At 41.5% G+C, this 21,759-nt stretch overlaps 1 protein-coding gene across 2 annotated transcripts in view; it reads right to left on the reverse strand.

The window, feature by feature from the left end:
- The window catches only part of LOC122563725 (angiopoietin-2), a 243,994-nt gene that overhangs the window by 60,474 nt on the left and 161,761 nt on the right, over positions 1-21,759 (reverse strand). For both annotated transcript variants that reach the window (XM_043717869.2, XM_043717870.2), the window contains one exon: positions 21,322-21,488. In XM_043717869.2, coding sequence (XP_043573804.2) covers positions 21,322-21,488 — 167 coding nt within the window. The remainder of the gene's footprint in view (positions 1-21,321; positions 21,489-21,759) is intronic.

Below are 21,759 nucleotides of genomic sequence, written 5' to 3' on the forward strand. Positions count from 1 at the left end.
TGATAGAGTCTTGGCACATTGTTGGCACAGAACAAAGTTGGAAATTCACTTGACAACTGATTAAGTCACGTTGTGTATTTGGCATTTGTACTGAGGGCCAGTTCTGCAATGCATTCTCCTGAAGTAAAAATCCTGGCCCTAGCCAGTACAGAAATCAGCTTTAAACAAAAAAAAGAAAGTGGAGCCTGATGTGCCCTTTATGTTGAAATGGTGATGCAAGTTCTATGTACTGTAACAACTCATTCATAAAATATATTGGGCAAATCATTAGTTCATTAATTCAACACTAACACTCAGCATAGTTCCAAATGTTCTGCAACATTCATTTTGCTGTGTATATTCGTCATCTTTGAGAAGCTCCAGTTTCAAACTGTGAAGCAACTCAACACAGCAATAAATTGACTGGCTGTGGAGTTCTGGGCGATTTTACTTCCTTGCTCCAACAAAATTGTCACAGGCAATATTTCTAACAACCTTGTGTATGGGAAGAGCCCACTATTTGCCAAAATAGCTGTATGGCCATAAGGGAAAAACAATAAGGAGCACTTGGCCAGCATATTAACATGTTGACAGCACCTGATTTGTGCCCTAATTCTGCTACAGTTCTCAAGCTCTCCCTCATAATAAGAACGAGCATTGCTTGATCTGTGGTTATAAATAAATTTGCCTGAACTTAACTTTGTTCAGCATGGGAAAGCAGAAAGCAATAATTCAACAACCAGAATATACCACTGAACTGAAAAGAACTAGATGAGTTTCTGAGGCAATTAGATTTTATTTTTGTCAAAGAAAGGAATTGAAGGATACAGTGAATTGTGCAATAGGAATCACATAAATGTTGGGTTTATTAAGGTTAAAGCTTTACTTATTGCTATAAAGTCTTCCAAATCACTTACTCTAGTGCTAAGATAATTCATATTGAGGAGGATGACAGAATGCAATATGGTGGTTGACACAGACGAAAACAAAATGAAAGGAGAAGAGAATGGGTACCTTCTTTTGGAACAAAGGACCAAACCTGGAGCTTAGTTTTATGCAGAGTTGGTTATCATGCCTCCCCGCTTCAGACTCAGATTTAAATTCAGCTATTAAATTCAACAATGGCAGGGCAGCCTTGTGCCATTTGAATGGCCATTAAGCTGTTGGCTTAGGATAGGTTTATGAGATGGCAGCCTGTCTCTGAGAGCAGGCAGGTGGTCAGATAGCTGACAGCTCCCTGGTCTCAGCAATGTCATTGGGAGTGGTGGTCTGTACTGGGCTTATAGGCACAGTCATGAAGCCAGATGAACAGATAACTTAAGTGTTTGGCTGTGGTCAGTTTGTCAGAAACTGACAAAGGGGGAGGGTTTTAGGAGAACAGGAGGAAACATATGAGGACAGGAATTACCATGGGGAGGGGGGGAAGGGATCTCTGCCATGTCCCAGATTCCCAGACCCCTCGTTCAGATCACTTCAAGGCCTGAGCACCCCTTACAAGTGACAAAATCCCAGTGAAAGTGGGAGGAGGTCTATTTGGCCTCTTGTTGGCCTTAATTGACCAACTGGCTATATCCCTCCAGATACTTCTAAATTTCCAACAGGGAATGGATTTGTGTTGAGCATGGCCCTGCCATTATGAAGCTCGACTTTACAACTTAACAGGCTGGCAGCATGCTCCCAAAGGGGGGGACACAAAATTCCACTCTTGATTATCATCAGGGTAAAATAACTTTCTGGAGGTGGGAGTAATGGAGTGGAGCAGGTCAACTATCAATTTTAGCACTGTAGGTTTCAATTTGATTTGTGTAAAATATTGTTACACTTGTTATTCATAAGTTATTTTTGCCATTTAATTCAGTTTGGGGTTTATAAGCCCAATGTTTAGAAATTGTAAAATCTCCTTAAGAAAAAGATATGTTTCATTGCCACCCCTCAGAGTACCAGTTACTAAATCCAGGAAACAAGAAGAAAACACAAAAATAGAAATTAGCTCCATACATGAAATTAAAAAGAAAATTGGAGTTTTGAAAATACTCAGCTGCTCTGCCTATATCTCTGAAGAGAAAAGATAGTTTCACACAGTACCAGGCTTGAACCTTCCACATTGCAATAAAGGGAATGCACTTAAAACTGTCTTAGCACTTTCAAAGATGTTGACAGATCCATTGGGGTTTACTTTCTGTTCCAAATGTATAATTAATTCCCTCAGAAGTCTGGGTGATTACTTATTTTTATTGTTGCACAAATATTCTACTGAATACAAAATGTAGTACCAATGAGTACAAATTTGACATAACAGATTGTTATAAAACACTAAGGAGCAGTAGATGACACGACATTGTAAACCATTAGAGTGAAACCTGTGATCATGTAAACAGCAATTGAACCCAGATGTATTATAACCTTAAGCCTCATGCATAATCATTTAAAAGGTAAAAATTTAATTATTCATGAAAAACATTGAAACTTTTGTTGTTTTACTACATAACATACCATTTATTATTTACTCATCATTATCCACATCAACTCACTCATTTCAGCACAATTTATATCAGCAGAAAGCAGATGAATAGATTTTGACCAAGGTTATACTAATTGCTGTGGAGACAATGAAAGAATTTTATTTAATAAAACATTGTTTTCCCTAAATTGAATACTTTGGTTTTGCAAAGACGATTGAGAATTAGTAGCAGTAGAAACCTGAATCATGGAACTTATTCTCTGTGTAGAAGATGGTCATGTCATGTATCTACCTACAATATAATGAATGTAATGGTAACTGTGCTTCAGCACATGATGGTCAACAATGTGGGTGGAATTTTCCCATTTTCAATTGAAGTGTTTTGTCAAGTAAGATTCATGGCACCTAATCTGCAATGACTCACAGTTGGTTTCCCCTGCAATCTTCTGCTCTTCACCTCATTAATTATATGGCTGGGATGCTTGCTACCTCTCATGGGGAATTGTCCAGTAGGGGAGGTACTTGGCACTGCCAGGACCTTCCAATATTCCTGTAACTGATATCTCATTTAATGTCGAGCAGCACACCACTGGGAATAAAATAAACCAGGCACTGTATGGCCCAAAGAAAAGCGAAGTTTGCTCCCTGCTTCACAGACAAAGACCTGGACGTACAGGTCGATAAGGCAGTGAGGTAGAGGACTGATCTGACCTGCCATCAAAGGCCCAATATCCCAATCCAAGACGGCTCATACCAAACTGTCGAGTAGCTGAGTACTGTATCCCCAGCGAAGCAGAATGCCCTGCAATATAGATGTTCTTTACTCAGCATCAAACAGAAGACAATCCCAGTTTCTCAGACATTAATGACTTTGACAAATGAAGGGGCAAGAAAAGGAGACACTTGCTGGCTTGTCAGAAGTATTTGGACATCTGGTCCTTCAATATTATCAGTAGCATGCTGCTCCACCATTTGTGCACAAGACTCTCTCCTCGGACAGAATGAAGCTCCAGGGTCAGTATTCAACATCTCCCGAATACGCATGGAACGGCATCCCATTGTTCAGCATCAATGGCATGAGTCAGGAGCCTTGACCTCACTCCAAGTGCCCCTTTCTCCTCAGGTCACAGAGTGGTACCATCTAGTGCTGTTCCAAGGAGGAGTGACTGTGGATACAGGTCCCCCCCTCTTCTTCTTAGGTAACTCCAGAGGCTCCAGGGTACAAGCACCCATCAGACCATCAGGGACAACCACAGAGTAGGCTATCTGCAGCTCAGCTGCAGAAAATAAGAAATTGGAAGCATATGATGACACCTGTGAAGCATTATTGTAAATAATCTTTCACTTTTGTAAATTTATCTTCACTTGCGCTGTTAAAAGCTCTGACCTTGTATAATTTTTCCTGCTGCATCAGGTAAAATCTCACAAATTTGAAAGATGAGCAGCCTTTTCTGGCATGCCAAGGTTGAAAGAAGCTGCAATGGCCATGCATTTCTCATCTCTCACAAGCTACCAACTCCTTGATGACAGGTAACATCCAACATCAGGATGTTTGAACCGTAACATTGATAAGTGCCATCATCATGTCACACATCAATGTGGACAGTGCTGAGGCTAAATAGAGAGATTGTGCTAGGGCTTGGTCTACATAGATCTTCAACCTTTATTGCTATCTGGTGAGTGAGAGTATGGAATCAGTGATGCTTCCACACATCGCTGGAGGGAAAGGTTCATTCCCTGAATCAGCTGCCCATGAAAGCACAATGCCTTTCAAGATTGGGAAGGCTACAGTGAGGACATACATGTTCACCTTCTCTCATAATGCATTTCCTGCTGAGGAAAGTTGCACAAAGCACTGTTTCCCACATGTTCAATACAGTCCAGAGGATGCTGAAGTATTTCAAGGTAATGTTAAGTACTATGTAATGTTAGTGCACTCTCTCACTGGCTTTTACCGAAATGGTCAGGAGGACATGTAATGTGTAAATATTTGGAAGTGGGATCACTTGAATTTTAAATCTGAGATAGATATTTTTTTCTTAAGCAAAAGTATGAAGGGATCTGGGCCAAAATGGAGTCAGGCCATGTATCAGTCATGATCTCTTTGAATGGCAGAACAGGCTCGAAGGGTTGAATGACCTACTCCTGTTCCTATGTTCCAAAGAAAACAAGCTCACAAGCAGATAAGTAACAAGTGATTTATTCAGCAACACGTACAACTTGAACCTAGAATGGAAGCCTTTTCTGTTGGTGAACTCTGCAGTTTGTGTTGGCGGCTCTCAAAACAATGTGGAACCAGTTGGTAGCATTCTGGGGGAAGCCAGTGGTGGTGAACAATGTATTCAAAATGAACAGGTACCCAATGAACAGAGTCCATGAATTTCTCAGCAACAAACCCCAACAAACAGACAAAGCACATCCAGAAACCCTAGCCACTCTCCTCTACATCAAAGACATCTCGGATAAATCTGCCAGACTACTAGTGGGCGGCATGGTGGCACAGTGGTTAGCACAGCTGCCTCACAGCGCCAGAGACCCGGGTTCAATTCCTGCCTCAGGCGACTGACTTTGTGGAGTTTGCACGTTCTCCCCGTGTCTGCGTGGGTTTCCTCCTGGTGCTCCGGTTTCCTCCCACAGTCACAAAAGATGTGCAGGTCAGGTGAATTGGCCGTGCTAAATTGCCCGTAGTGTTAGGTAAGGGGTAAATGTAGGGGTATGGGTGGGTTACGCTTCGGCGGGTCGGTGTGGACTTGTTGGGCCGAAGGGCCTGTTTCCACACTGTAAGTAATCTAATCTAATCTAATCTAATCTAATCTACTCAGACCTCTAGGCATCATGATAGCCCACAAACCCACCAATATACTAAAACAGCAGCTAATGAACTTGAAAGACCCTATACAGACAACAAACAAAATTAATGTAATTTCGAAAATATATTGCAAGAACTGTAACAAACACCACATAGTGTCATAGAGTCATAGAGATGTACAGCATGGAAACAGACCCTTCGGTCCAACCTGTCCATGCCATCAAGATATCCCAACCCAATCTAGTCCCACCTGCCAGCACCCAGCCCATATCCCTCCAAACCTTTCCTATTCATATACCCATCCAGATGCCTTTTAAATGTTGCAATTGTACCAGCCTCCACCACTTCCTCCGGCAGCTCATTCCATACACATACCACCCTCTGTGTGAAAAAGTTGCCCCTTAGGTCTCTTTTATATCTTTCCCCTCTCACCCTAAACCTATGCCCTCTAGTTCTTGACTCCCCAACCCCAGGGAAAAGACTTTGTCTATTTATCCTATCCATGCCCCTCTTAATTTTGTAAACTTCAGTCTCCGACGCTCCAGGGAAAACAGCCCCAGCCTGTTCAGCCTCTCCCTGTAGCTCAGATCCTCCAACCCTGGCAACATCCTTGTAAATCTTTTCTGAACCTTTTCAAGTTTCACAACATTTTTCCAATAGGAAGGAGACCAGAATTGCACGCAATATTCCAACAGTGGCCTAACCAATGTCCTGTACAGCCGCAATATGAACTCCCAACTCCTGTACTCAATACTCTGACCAATAAAGGAAAGCATACTAATTGCCTTCTTCACTATCCTATCTACCTGCGACTCCACTTTCAAGGAGCTATGAACCTGCACTCCATGGGCAAACAGGCAGAAAACTCACCACCAGGATACATGAACATCAACTAGCCACAAAAAGACATGACCCACTCTCACTGGTATCCTTACATACAGATGAGGAAGGACACCACTACAACTGGGACAACACATCCATCCTAGGACAAGCCAAACAGAGACACACACGGGAATTCCTAGAATCATGGCATTCTAACCAGAACTCTATCAACAAACACATTGATTTGGATCCCATTTATCATCCCTGGGAAAAAGAACAGGAAATGGCATCACCACAGGAAATGACATCACCACAGAAAATGACATCACCAACCCAAGGAAACCTAAACATATAAATAGAAAGTGGGCCATGCCACCAGCGATTCATCCGGAGGCTCACTGATGATGTTACCTAGTATGGTGATGAAACATCTGAAAATGAACCTTCCGGCTCAGTGAGCAAACCTATATTCAGAACAATCCGACTGTCAACCAAGCTACTTGATTCTCCTCATCATGAGGGCAGGATAAAAATAGGCTATGAACTGGAGAAAATGGCATCAGTGACTATGCAGATGCAGTAATGGGTCGGAGATTGGGAATGCCATACAAGACCCCAGATACTCCTTGAAATGAACCATTGGCATATAACTTGAATGCAGCCTTCCAGCACCCCTTCTGAGTGTAAGTCCTAATCCAGCAGATGACAAGGTTTGGTGATGATGGCTCCCAGCGCCTCCACTGTCTTTGAAAGAAAAACTGACAACAACGTTTGTTGATCTGGGGTTTCATCATTCTCCACTTCCTTTAGAGTTCTTTAGCTGAAGCTTCTCCCTCGAAAGATTGCATGACACCCATTGTGGGCTGCTTTCTTGTATGGATTATTGCCGGCATTATAATTACTGTCGCTTTCTCTATTGTCTTTGGTACTGAACCAAAGTCACAAAGACTCCATGATCATCTCCATGTGAGATCCATGAGGAATATTAGAGGGATAGCACAATCTTATGCTCATGTCCAACACAACAAAGCCTTGTGTATGCCCTTCCACAGTGCAGCATGGAGACTTACCAGAGCAGTCACATTTTTAATGCCTCTATCAGGAGCTATGAGGAATGTAATCTTACTGGCAGGTACAATACACAACCAAAATTTCCACTCTGCACTGGGAAAGTTGAATTCTTCCAGTAAACCACCATGACAATCACCATCTCACCACCAAACCCACATCCACCAACCATGCTTCCCAACTTCCCCACCATCACCATATGAACCACACAGCAAGAAAATAAAAGGCATTCTCTCATATAGCAATTATATACCCTTGTACATTTACAGTTTAGAATGTAAATGTGACAGTGGCAAAACATTGCTTTCCAGTGCTCAATATGAAATGCCTTTTTGAAACAGAAATAACAAATGCCACTTTTATAAGCCTTTGTCTGATTGCTTGAGTCTATATTTCTTCATTTGTATTCTTGGACATTGAATGACCTGTTAATTGAAGCCAAATGGGTGACTTTACAAAACCAGGGAGGTTGTTCTTGCATATTTTCTAATTACCCTGTTCAGACATGCTATGTCACACCTCTGGGTGGGACTTGCACCTCAACTTTCTGGCCCAAAGGTGGCTATTGTATTACTTCACCACAAGAGCCTCTCAATCAGTAGAGGCATGAGCACTGCAGTTCTCTAATTTCAAGGCAACAAAAACAGAAGTTGCTGGAAAATCTCAGCAAGTGGGTGGCATGGTGGCTCAGCGAATATCACTGCTGCCTCACAGCACCAGGGACCCAGGTTCGATTCCAGCCTCGGACAACTGGCTGTGAGGAATTTGCACGTTCTCCTTGTTTCTGCATGGCTTTCCTTTGGGTGCACCTGTTTCCCCCCCCCACCCCAAAAGATTTGCAGATTAGGTGAATTGGCCACGTTAAATTCCGCATAGTGGTCAGGGATGTTTGGGTTAGGTGCACTAGTCAATGGGAATATAGAGTAATAAGGTAGGGGAATGGGTCTGGATGGGTTACTCTTCGGAAGGTTGGAGTGGACTTGTTGGGCCAAATGACCTATTTCCACACTGCAGGGTCTCTATGATTTTATGAAGCCTGACAGCATCTGTGAAGAGAAATCAGAAGTAATGTTTTGCATCCAGTAACACTTCTTCACAACTGATGAGAGCTAGGAAAAAGTTTTTTCTAACACAGAAGATAGGGTGATGAAGGGGGTTAGGAGAAAATGATAGATGGAGATAGAGTCCAAAGATAGAAGAACAGTTGGACAGAAAAAGATAGTGGATAATGGACAGCCTAAGAGAATGAATGGCCACTAATGGGGACTATTAGTGGGTAACAGTGGGTTGTGTGTAATTGCAGACCATGAAATATCAAGGCCTGGTGTGTTGGTATTGGGGTAAAGAAATGGGAGAATTTGCCTCAAGCCCTAACATTGTTGAATTCAATACTGAGTCCAGAAGGCTCCAGTATATCAATTGTATCATTAGTGTTGTTGCCTCTCTCATCTGGAATTGGAAATGTTTATCAATTTCACTTTCAATTCCCACCCCACTCTTATCTTCACCTAGTCCATCTCCAATTCTTCCCTTCCCTTCTTCAACATCACTGTTTCCATTTCTGGAGATTGGCTGGCCACCCATATCCAAAGACTCTATTGCATTCTCCCAGTTCTTCCATCTCCATCACAGCTGTTCTGATGCTGCCAACTTCAACAGGAAGGCCTCTGAAATATCCACCTTCTTCCTCAACCAAGGATTCCCCAGCACCGTAGTTGACAGAGCTGTCTGCCAGTTTAGATTAGATTAGATTACATTACAGTGTGGAAACAGGCCCTTCGGCCGAACAAGTCCACACCGACCCGCCGAAGCGCAACCCACCCATATCCCTGACATTTTACCCCTTACCTAACACTAAGGGCAATTTAGCATGGCCAATTCACCTGACCTGCACATCTTTGGACTGTGGGAGGAAACCGGAGCACCCGGAGGAAACCCACACAGACACGGGGAGAACGTGCAAACTCCACACAGTCAGTCGCCTGAAGCGGAAATTGAACCCGGGTCTCCAGCGCTGTGAGGCAGCAGTGCTAACCACTGCACCACCGTGCCGCCCACCGTGACCCATCTCCTTCACTTTGGCCCTCACCCGATCTCTTCCCTTGTCCCTCCTGTCCTCACCTATCATCCCACCAGCATCCACATCCAGAGGATCATTTAGGGCCATTTCTGCCACCTCCAGCAGAATGACACCACCAGATACATTTTCCCCTCCCCTCCCTTGTCAGCCATCCACAAGGACCATTCCCCCAGGACACCCTGGACCACCCACACTTCACTCCCAACATCCCTGCTCCTCACCCCATCCCAGCCCCACGGCACCTCATTTTCCACTTGGGAACTCTACAACCTTCTGAACCCACTATCAAGTTCAACAACTTTAGGGTTTGAGGCACCGTCTCCCATATTCTCATGCGAATCCTTACTCACCAGGCCCTGCCTTTACACACAACCCATTGTTAGCCACTAATTATCCCCATTAACAGCTATTCATTTCCAAGGCTGATCATTATTCATTCCTTTGTCTGTTTGACTTTTTTCTCCATCTTTGGGCTCTATCTCCACCTGTTGTTTACTTCTTACCCTATGGCCCAACCTATCTTCTGCATTAAAAAAAGTCTTTTTCCCAGCTACCATCAGTTCTGAAAAAGGGTCGCTGGACCCAAAGTTTGATCTCCACAGATGCTGCCTGACTTTCTGTTTTTGTTTCTCATTTCCAGCATCCAAAGTTCTTTCAGTTTCTCCAATTCCAAGGGCTGTATTTAGCCACAAAGGAAATAAAAGTAATTTGCTCTGCTCACCCTGCATGTGGAGTCAGAGCTGAAAATGTGTTGCTGGAAAAGCGCAGCAGGTCAGGCTGCATCCAAGGAGCAGGAGAATCGATGTTTCGGGCACGAGCCCTTCTTCAGCTTCTCCTGCTCCTTGGATGCAGCCTGACCTGCTGCGCTTTTCCAGCAACACATTTTCAGCTCTGATCTCCAGCATCTGCAGTCCTCACTTTCTCCTGCATGTGGAGTTGCAAAGTTGACACGTGATTCAACAGGATAAGGTTCCAATTCAGTGCAGGTGACTTTCAGACACAGCCTATAATGCACAAATTTCGTCACCTACTTTATGTTCCTTGATGTTGCCATCCCTGCTGACCTTGTGATCTTTCTCCTGTTTCTGTTGAGCCCTATGTAAGACCATAAATATTCTTAGTTTATCCCAGAGCCCATGATTTAAGAATTCTCATGTCTTGTTTGCCCTTCACCAAACTTCTACTCTCATGTAGAGGCCAGTGTTCTGATGACCTGTTTGAACTTCCTTTCTTGAATAATCAGTCCCTTCCTATTCCTTATAATGTCTCATCTTCAGTTGGCTCTAATCACTATCGCTATACCCAGAGTGACACAGTACAAGTAAGTTCTTTCCTCGAGTTGAATTGCCGATTTTCCACAGGACTCTAAGGACTGCCTCCTGATAAGTTGAAACTTTATTGCTGGAACAGCACAGCAGGTCAGGCAGCATCCAGGGAACAGGAGATTCGACGTTTCGGGCACAGGCCCTTCTTCAGGAATGAGCAGAGAGTGTGGAACACTCTCTGCTCATTCCTGAAGAAGGGCCTGTGCCTGAAACGTCGAATCTCCTGTTCCCTGGATGCTCCATGACCTGCTGTGCTGTTCCAGCAATAGTTTCAACTTTGATCTCCAGCATCTGCAGACCTCACTTTCTCCTGCCTCCTGATAAGCCCTCCGACCATTACGCAAATCCCAGGATAAATTGAAGAAGGTTATTCTCCAGAATGTTGCCTGGAAAGAAATGACTCAGTTATGAGGAAAGACTGGATGGACTGGGTTTGTTTTCCTTGGAGCAGAGGGGGATCTGATTGAGGTATCCAAAATTATGAGAGGTTAGATCCTGAGAATCTTTCCTGTTTGGCAATCTTGTCTAAGACCAGAGGACACAAGTTTAAGGTGAGGAGTAAATGGTTTAGAGAGGATCTAAGAACTTTTTTTCACTCCGAGGCTGATAGATACATGAGGGCCAGTACTCTTGCAACATTTCAGAAATATCTGGATAAACACTTAAAATATAGTGCATTGCAGATTCTGGGCAAAGTGCACATAAATGGGAGTACTGTGGTCTGGTGTTTGTTGGCCAGCATAGACTTGGTGCGTCAAAAGGCCTGTTTATATGCTGTGTGACCCAATGACCTTGGTCTATCGCCCCAAACAGATCTATCAGGACAGCCTTGATGAACCACAGCTCACGCTCCGAACCGTGCCTCCAGATCACCTGAGCATACCGACCTGTAATCCTCAGACAGGATGCACTTGACCTACAGTGTTGAATATGGCACAATCACTGGACTGCAAGAAAGTAGATCCCAGGACTCTGACAGGACCAAGCATTTGATTGACAGTATCAAGCCCCTGGACATGAATGAGATGAGGCATTTGGTTTGATTGTTGCATATACGCTGCTAACCAAAGACATTTCTCATCTCACTAAGCACTGCTCCCTTTTCCTTTCACATGAAGCCTTTTGATTGAAGGAACTACAGTGTGTTTGCCATGTAAACTGCTGCTGGATGCTGCACCCCTTCAACTGTACAATACTCCTCCCCATCACAAACTGCCTGCCTCTCCTACTGTGCTAAAAAAAAACGCAAGCCAGAGAGACTGTATATAACTGAGCAGTGAACACCTTGTTTGCTACAAAAACAATGCATACCAAACAAAGCCTAGCTGCCTATAATTCAGTGCTGATGTCAATGTGTATGTACTAAGGAAACAATGCAAAATAGACAGAGACTGGCAGCATCCATATAAGCATAATGTCAGTAAACACTGAAAAAGCAAATTAAGAGCTATAAGATGCATCCTGTGCAGTTGGATGAGATATGTGTCTATCCCTGTACTCTGTGATGATGCTGTGGCTTTAAGAGTACATGTTGCCCTGGTTTCTTTCAGAGAGAGATTGGGGGATAGGTACAAAGAAATCTATGAGACAATAAACAACTTGTGAGGCCTTGGGTTCTTTTCTTAAAGTTGGAAGAATAGAAGCAGCCTGAGTGAGTGTGGTCTAGCTTCCACAGTTCAAAGATTTTTAGTTAGCTTTCAGTAGTTACTGGTGTGGTCTTGATGAAGTTGAAGCTGTTTTTCCCTCTCTTGATTATAGCCAAAAGCTTTAGGGGGATGTGGTGTGTGATTCACTTCCTGAGCTGCTGGTTTGCATGTGAGACAAAATCTGCTTTCTGAATTTGCTTATTTTCCAGGATATTCTGCACAAATTATTTTGGCCTTTTACAGGACATTGTGTTCTAGCTGCAACAAAACTGTGTTCCTAAACTAAACAGGGCAGGTTGGCTTACATATTAACAAGGCTTATGTTACTGTTCTGGGTATGATCATGTGGACACTAGTGGCTATACAAGCGTTCTCCTCACATTGTAGATGGGAGTATTTATGTGATGTTGCTATATTGAAACATTTAAATAGTAATAGTTGCTGTATCTATTATTCTGTTAAATTTTCCAATGTATTTAAGTTATTCTAAGTTCTTTTTTCGTCTGTTGTATTTTAATAATGTGTTTGAATAAATGGTATTTTGATTAAGGCTGAGTAGTTTGACCAATCAAATTGAATCTGGAACATAGCACTTGACATTTGCCTTTAAAATAAGAAAAAGTTAGGATCTAGGCTACCTTCTTAAAATATTTGAGGGGGTCTGATCTGCTCCGTAACATCTCAAAGTGACTTTGTGGAAACATGCAAGTCATTGATGTCCCTGAAGACCAAATTGAAGTGCTGCAGGGTTGAAGTGGTGTGTGTGAGTTGGACTGAGAGTAGGAATGATGGTATGGTGAAGAGAGTGTTTAGCCAATATGGATTTCTGTGGGCAACGTTTTCAAGAGATTGGTAGCCATGGAACATTCAGGGATAGTGTTGTGAAAAAAAAAGCAGTTGCACAGTGACCAGTACAAGCATTAAGCAAGCTGCAATTGTCAGATTCCTCCATTGATTTATATATTGGGAACTTACGCACGTGGTTACTTGGCGAAAGAGAGGAGTGGCATATACATAAGTCGAGATATTCAATAAGATGCAATGACATGGAAATAAGGTAGTCACTGAAGTGACTCTGAAGTCACCATCTGGGCTTGAGGGTAAAATTGCAAATAACTTTCTTGCGGTTTAGATTCTGATCTTTTCATTCTTTCTGTACTTTCCGCCTAGTTCACCATCGTTCACTCCATTTCAGTGAGGGAGAATTCCAGCCTGCATTTCAATTTGTGTACAATTCTGATTAGTTGGTAAAAATAGCCCATATTTTACTGAGCAGCCAACAGTACATATCAATAATTAGATACAGAACAACCTCGATTATCCAAACATCAATTATCCGAATTTCGGATTATCTGAACAAGATTTCAAGGTCCCCATGCTTGAGTAAACTGTGTTATCCAAACATTCGATTATCCAAATATTTGATTATCTGAACAAAATACTCTTCCGTCTGCGTTGTTTGGATAATTGAGGTTGCCCTGCATTTTCCTTCAGAAAGCTATTTTCCTTTATATTGCTGGAAACATGAACTAGTAATGGTTTGATGAAGCGGACAGTGAATCTATGAAATGGGTGACTAAGCCAACGATGTACCACCTATGTGACGAGATTTAAAAGTTGAGAAAATATAGACCAGAGAACAAGGGTGAATGCAAATAGGAGAAATGCATTCAAATCATATACAGAATGAGAAATGAAATAAATTGAGAGACAGAGACAGAGAGGAAAAGAAACAAAAGTAAATTTGAAGTTTATTTCAGATTTAATACACATATACAGGAAGATCTTGAAATAAGGTTGAGGCTGAGATGCTGTTTGTCTGGGACAAAGTAATGACACAGCATACAGTTTTTTTCACTTGTGTATTTGCATTAATTACAGCATTTGTAATGAGGGTGCTGTTATTGGTCTATTGGTCTAAGATAGAAATGCAAAGCTATGTTTTTGATATTCTGCACAAATTATTTTGGCCTTTTACAGAACATTGAATTAGATTAGATTAGATTACTTACAGTGTGGAAACAGGCCCTTCGGCCCAACAAGTCCACACCGACCCGCCGAAGCGTAACCCACCCATACCCCTACATTTACCCCTTTACCTAACACATAAGGGCAATTTAGCATGGCCAATTCACCTGACTTGCACATCTTTGTGACTGTGGGAGGAAACCGGAGCCCCCGGAGGAAACCCACGCAGACACGGGGAGAACGTGCAAACTCCACACAGTCAGTCGCCTGAGTCGGGAATTGAACCCGGGTCTCTGGCGCTGCGAGGCAGCAGTGCTAACCACTGTGCCACCGTGCCGCCCACAAATTCCAGCTACAACAAAACTGCGTTCGTGAAATAAACATGGCAGGTTGGCTTACATATTAACAAGGAGAAAGTGAGGTCTGCAGATGCTGGAGATCAGAGATGGAAATGTGTTGCTGGAAAAGCGCAGCAGGTCAGGCAGCATCTAGGGAACAGGAGAATCGACGTTTCCTGAAGAAGGGCTAATGCCCGAAACGTCGATTCTCCTGTTCCCTAGATGCTGCCTGACCTGCTGCGCTTTTCCAGCAACACATTTCCATCTCCATCTTACATATTAACAAGGCTTATGCTACTGTTCTGGGTATGATCATGTGGACACTAATGGCTATACAACCACCCTCCTCATGTTTTAAGGGATCCAAAGGGTTTTGAATCAAACTGAACAGAGCTCCTGAAAGGAGCTGGATTTTTTTGCCACTTGCAAGATAATGTGCTGTGCACTGTTAATGCTGTTGGCTGGGACAAGTAGAAGGGCTTATGCCTGAAACGCCGATTCTCCTGTTCCTTGGATGCTGCCTGACCTGCTGCGCTTTTCCAGCAACACATTTTCAGCACAAGTAGAGTTCTCTTTGGTTAACAGTTTTCTGAAAGTTCCTTTCCTCAATAGTTTACATGATCGAAAACCTGTTCGTTACACTGTCTGCAAAAAAACCTTACTGATCCAGTCTCATTTAATCAACAATACTGATGTATTGATGAGTGGATGTTACAAAAAGACACTCACGTGACAATAAACGGATCAGTTAGCTGAACGGTTGGTTTGCACTGTAGACTGAAGCTGACTAAGGTTACCATGAAGGACTCTCCTGTTCAACCTCTCCCTTGAGACATGGTGACCCTCAGATTAAACTACTGCCAGTTGTCTGTCTATAATGAGAGAGCAGGGTTATGGTAAATTTGCCTATACGTATCCAAGCACAGGGAAGTATTGGGTTTTATATTGGAATGTCAGGAATTCTGTCCGCATTTGCTGTCATTACTATCCTTCTGGAGTCGACACATGGGCACCCCAGCATGAAAATCCAGATGTTGCCTGTCAATGATTTTACATTTCTCCGAAAGTTGTACTGTTGAGGGGAGTCAAGATGCAAATCAATGGCAAATATCTGAATTAATGAGAACTTTCATTCTCGTGTGGTTAGTTTCATTGAAAAAATAAACCTTGTGAAAGTTTAGCTTTGTTGGATGAAGTGTGAATGGATATTTAATGGTACACTAACTTTATTATCATTGCCAAAACACTATCCTCACTGACCCTGGAAAGTTAATTTTAAAATTATCAAATATCAAATTTATCCATGATGATAAAAAAAACTTTTTTAACATATATTTCAGTTTTCAGTGCCATTGTGATGCCAGGTTTGCAGGCTGTATATTCCCAAAGACTAATACATCATATCAAACAGCATATTCCCTTGTTCACAGCAAGCCAGATACTGACTGCATCTATTTAACCTGTGTTTATAGAGCTTGCAACACAATGCCCATCATTTGTGATTCTGCAATTGGACAAGATTTGCTGTATAATTCTAAACGTCTAAAATATTACACTAACTATCAGCTTTGGATGGTAATCCAGGCTCACAGTTTATGCATTTATATGTACTGATATCTAAATACATGGGGTGCTGCTCCTTGCAAACAGCAAATGTTGTACTTATTTCAAATAAATAAAACAGATGACAGGCATTCGCTAATTCATTTCCATGGGCAGTGCCCTGACCAATCAGGTACAAAAAGGTTGGTGTAAACTTTAAAGAAAGTCTGATAGTTAATTGTCAATCATCATTAGTTGGTTCAATCTCCATGGCAACACCTCAACCTATCAAAGTTCATTTACTAACCAATCTTCTCTCGTGCAACATAAATGTTGGTTAATTGGTATTCTTGTGAAACTGTCCTAATAAGTACAAGATGAAAAATTTGCACAAAATGTGTTTTTTTCAGCACTACTTACATATTTCTAATTATATTTTTGGCTTTAAAGTCCAATTCTAATCATTTATTTGATTATCTGAAAAGTTAAATCAAAAGCAAAGAATATTAACTGCTCCTTACTTCTTGGTTTTCTGCATGTAAATAGTTCAATTTGTTTGCCTGCTTTACCTGCTTACTAACATAACTACTGCTGTATGATTCAGATCCTCTGATGTAGCCCCAGATATAAGTTGTCACCGGGAAAGGGCAGGTCTCCACTGTACAGATCACTGGACATTTGTGGAAGGTTTCTTTGACATGAATGGTGTGTGCTGTTCTTCCACACTGCACATTCTAGAGTTCAGTGGGTCTTCCTGCGTTAACAGGGAGGGTTGCATGCTTAACATATATAATTCATAATCAAGTGGAAGTGGGAGATATCATATGCATAAGATGTTCTCAATACTAGGACTGCACAAATATTCAAGTATGCTGATATTGCTGATGATTCCAAACATCATTTCACTTGAACTTAGAATGTTAGATTCTGCCACTTTATGAACAAGGACATTTATATTTTTGGTCAATAACTAGATGTTTATTGAATAGAAATCCTCAATTGGACACTCCTCTACCACCTTCAGTTCCAGTGGTGTTGGCCTATTTTACTTCCATAGCTTTTGTGTCTTTTTTTTATATGGGTCAATGATAAATCCCAAAACAATGCCCTCCAGCTACTATAGCTCCAGGAAAACTGTTCACTTTAAATGCGAACAAGAAAGATTCATTTGTTTTGTGAAAGATTTTGTTTTTGCAAGCCATTTGTTAGCAACCGCCATATATTTTTATAATAAACAAACTTTCAAAATAAAGATTACAAGCTGCAACAATATTGATTTTATTTTCAGAATATTTGGACCATTACTTCTTTAAGCTAATAAACCTGGTGTTAACAGATTAAATATATTAGTTGTTTGGCAGATTGATTGTGAATATGAAAAAATTATTATTGAAACTGAACGTTACAAAATCTAAGCACAGTCAATGCAGATTAAGTGTTATGCTGCTGTGAACACTAAGTCTAGATTGTTTTGACATCATAGAGTTGTACAGCATGGAGACAGATCTTTCAGTCCAACTCATCCATGCAGACCAGATATCCTAAATTAATCTAATTCCATTTGCCAGCACTTGGCCCATATGCCTCTAAATCCTTCATATTCATATACCCATCCAGATGGTTTTCAAGTGTTATAATTGTACCAGACCTCATCCCTTCCTTTGGCAACTCATTCCATACACACACTACCCTCTGCATGAAAAGGTTTCCTCTTAGGTCCCTTTTAAATCTTTCTCCTCTCACCTTAAACCTTTACCCTCTAGTTTTGGACTCCCCTACCATAAGGAAAAGATCTTGGGTATTCGATCTATCTATGCCTTTCATGATTTTATAAATCCCTATAAGATTGCCCCTGAGTCACTGACACTCCAGGAACAATAACCCCAGCATATTCAGCCTCTCTCTATAGCTCAAACACTCCAAACCCGGCAACATGCTTGTAAATCTTTTCTGAACTTTTTCAAGTTTCACAACATCTTTCCTGCAGCAGGGAGACCAGAAAATAACCCAGTATTCCAAAAGTGGCCTCATCAATGTCCTGTTCATCTGTAACATGACATCCCAATTCCTGCAGTCAATGCATTGACCAACAAAGGCAAGTGTACCAAACACCTTCCTCACTACCCTGCCTACCTGTGACTCCACCTTCAAGGAACTGTGAACGTGCACAACATGCCCCATGACCCTCCCATTAAAATTCACCTTTCCAAAATGCAACATTTTAGAATACTGAATAGCCTGGACAGAGTGGATGTTGGGAAGATGTTTCCATTGGTAGGAGCGACTAGGATCCGAGGGCACAGCCTTAGAGGAAAGGGAAGACCTTTTAGAATGGAGCTAATGAGAAACTATTTCAGGCAACGGATGTTGAATCTATAGAATTCAGTGCCACAGAAGGCTATGGAGGCTATGTCATTGAATATAATTAAGATAGGGATAGATAGGTTGTTGATTGTCAAGGGGATTCAGAGAAAGCGAGAGAATGGGGTTGAGAAACTTATCAGCCAGGATTGAATGGTGGAACAGGCTCGATGGGCTGCATAGCCTAATTTCTGCTCCTATGTCTTATGGTCTTATACACTGTCTGCCACTCCTTGGCCCATCTGCCCATCTGATTAAAGTTCCATTATACTCTGAGATCATGTTCTTGACTGTCCACTACACCATCAATTTTGAAGTCATCTGCAACTTACTAACCATTCCTTTTACATTCATATCCAAATTATTTATATAAATGACAAAAAGCAGTGGACCCAGCACCATCCTTGTGGCACAACACTAGTCACAGGCCTCCAGTTCAAAAAAACAACCTTCCACTACCACCCTCTGAACCCTACCTTCAAGCCAATTTTGTACCCAAATGGATAGCTCTCCCTGGAATTCCGGTGATCTAACCTTACCAACTATCCTGCCATGCAGAACCTTGTTGAATGTCTTGCTAAAGTCCATATAGACAACATCCACTCAGCTGCCTCTATCCATCAACAAAAGAAGAATTCTCCCAGCTCTGAACAACTTGGGCAAGACTGAGACAGATGGGAAAATGTGGTGAGATTGGGAAAATGAGATTCTCGCAATCAAGAAAATCAAACTCTGATTTTGTACCCAAGGTTTGAACGGCAAGGAAAGGATCCCACTAGAGAAATTCAAGAGGCTATTTGCATGCATTTACATCTCAATATGACCTATTCTCATCTTATTTACATGCTGTTTCCCATTCTCCCATGCCATGGAGAAAGACTGTGACAATTCCCAACATGGAAATCACATTGGGTAACTGGCTGCTCCAGCTCATTGTTTGCTTCTCCAGCCTTCAATTTGACCAGAAGTCCCCAACATCTCAGGGCATGCTCCCCAGGTAGTGACCACCAGCAGCCTTCATCCATACAGGTTGCCAGTAGAAATGTACCAGCCTCAATACATCATCATGGCAAATTTATGACACCTTTAGAGTGCAATTATTCACTTTAACATGTCCCAACATCATCTGGAAATCCAACTACAACATGTCCACAGCTTCCCTTCACCAACATCAAAAGTTAATCCTTCAGAGAACTCTGACAGATGAATTAAAAATGATTCCGCCTTCCCCTTGTGTTTTACAAAGGGCTCAACAATAACTTCATGATTGATTCTAACACCTTCACCACAACAATCTCTGACTATCCTAAAGTTTTCTTTTTTTTAGCTGAATTATATTTTCCAATTTGATGAGCCTTTTGAGAATCCACAGAAATTTGGAAAATTAACACCAATGCACTGTTACCTTGTGAGCTATCTCTTTGAAGATCTTTAGATCAGGTTAGGGTAGGGTAGTGTTGGGGTTAGGGGTTTAGGGTTAAGCTTAATGTTAGGGTTAGAATTAGGTTCAGACTGGTTAGCCCGATCAAAGCCTGGGAACTTATCAACTGATAGCTACATCTGATTGGTCAGTACCTCTCCCCTTATAAATGTATTCTCATCAAGGTCCTCTCTCCCCCCATCTCCTGATTTACAGTTATTTGGTTTTGTCCTCCATAGTGAAAAGCAGAAATAAAATATTTGTTCATTTCATCCATTATTTCCTTTTTATCTACCATTAATACCTAATTCTTACACTGTCAGGAATCCAAGACAATTTTATTTACTCTGTTCTTTTTAAATACCTACATAAACAATTATCATCCATTTTTACATTTCTAGCTGGCTCCTTCTCATAATCAAGCCTCTTTTGTTTGATCAATCTTTTCATCATTCGCTGCCATTCTTTATATTCTTTCCAATCATCTGACCTGAATACCTATCCAATCATATCACTTTCATGTTATGAATAAAGAAGAATTCATATTTAACCAATGCTTTTGCAAAAAGCTTCACATGAGCTTAATCAGAAAAAAAATGAGATCTTGAACCAATACAAGGAGATGTTAGAACAGAAGATAAAATCTTGTTTGAAGCAGTCATAAAGTGTTAAAGTAGACATTAAAATATCAAAGTGAGTGAAGTAAATTTTGGATCATATACTTCAGTTGCATTTTATGAATAAAACAGTTTTTGAATTTTATACATTTTGTCACAAAATAACTTTGCACAAAAAGATTACCTCTTAAAGTATTATTTGAAATTCCACAAATATCCATATCCTTCCACCACTGATGCTCAGTTGTTGTCATGTCATCATAGTCTTGCAATACGATAGGACTCCTCTCTCATTAAAGAGGTGTGTTTTAACCTGAGGGCCACTATACCTCAGGTGAGGGCAAGAGTTTGAGAAGGAGAAGCTTCATGGAAATCTCAGCCACTGATGGGAAGTGAATCCACACTGTTGGCATTACACTGCTTTGCAAGACAACCATCTAGCCAACTGAATTAAACCAATCCCCTGACACTCAGTAGCAACAGTGTATACTATCAACAAGATGCACTGCAGAAATTCACCAAAGATCCTCAGTCAGCACCTTCTAAACTCACAACCACATTCGTGTAGAATGGGCAGCTGATATATGGGAACGCCACCCCTCCAAGCCACTCACCATCCTGATATGGAAATATATTGCTGTCCTTCAGCGTCACTTGAGAGAGGTAAATGTGCATTCTGCACCCAAAAGCTGGTCAAACTACAAAGTGGTAACATGAAAATGGTGTGGGATTGGCAAGGCAGGGCAAAACTGTTTATTCAGCAACCAATAATCAGCAATCTCAGACAGGATTCACATCTCTGAGAAAATGTTGTTTCGACCCAAGAATCAGCAATTCTAACTTAATATGCTATAAAACAAATGAAAACACTCAAAGGAAACTTACTGATACTTCTGCTCCTCACTTTCCAGAAAGAAATTGTCAAAGGTTGCAAATGCTTCATTTCCATTCCAGTCCTTCAGCTGAATGCGGAGAACATGAGGAGACTGGCTGGTGAGAAGGTGAACAAATTCATTTCCAAGCCAATATTCTCCCGAGGGGTCTCCAAAGCCCTGATAAGACAATTATGGTTAGTATCCATAAAGTAGCATCCACACCAGAACAGAAGACCCTGATCCAAATGGAACAAGACTAAGTATTGATGTCTTTCAAAACTGTGTATACATTTCATACATTTGCTTGTGAATTCTGAAGATGAAGTGGCTTTGTTATCATAAGGGCAATAAATTCATATGGCTGCAAAGAAAACTGACAGCTGTGTCAATGTTTCACATCAAATAAAAGCGCACACAAAGCTTTCTTCAATTTATTTGGTAAAAGGAC

The sequence above is a fragment of the Chiloscyllium plagiosum genome, unplaced genomic scaffold (assembly GCF_037043375.1).
Source record: "Chiloscyllium plagiosum isolate Xiang-an unplaced genomic scaffold, Cpla_swu_hap1 HiC_scaffold_30, whole genome shotgun sequence".
Lineage (NCBI taxonomy): Eukaryota > Metazoa > Chordata > Chondrichthyes > Orectolobiformes > Hemiscylliidae > Chiloscyllium > Chiloscyllium plagiosum.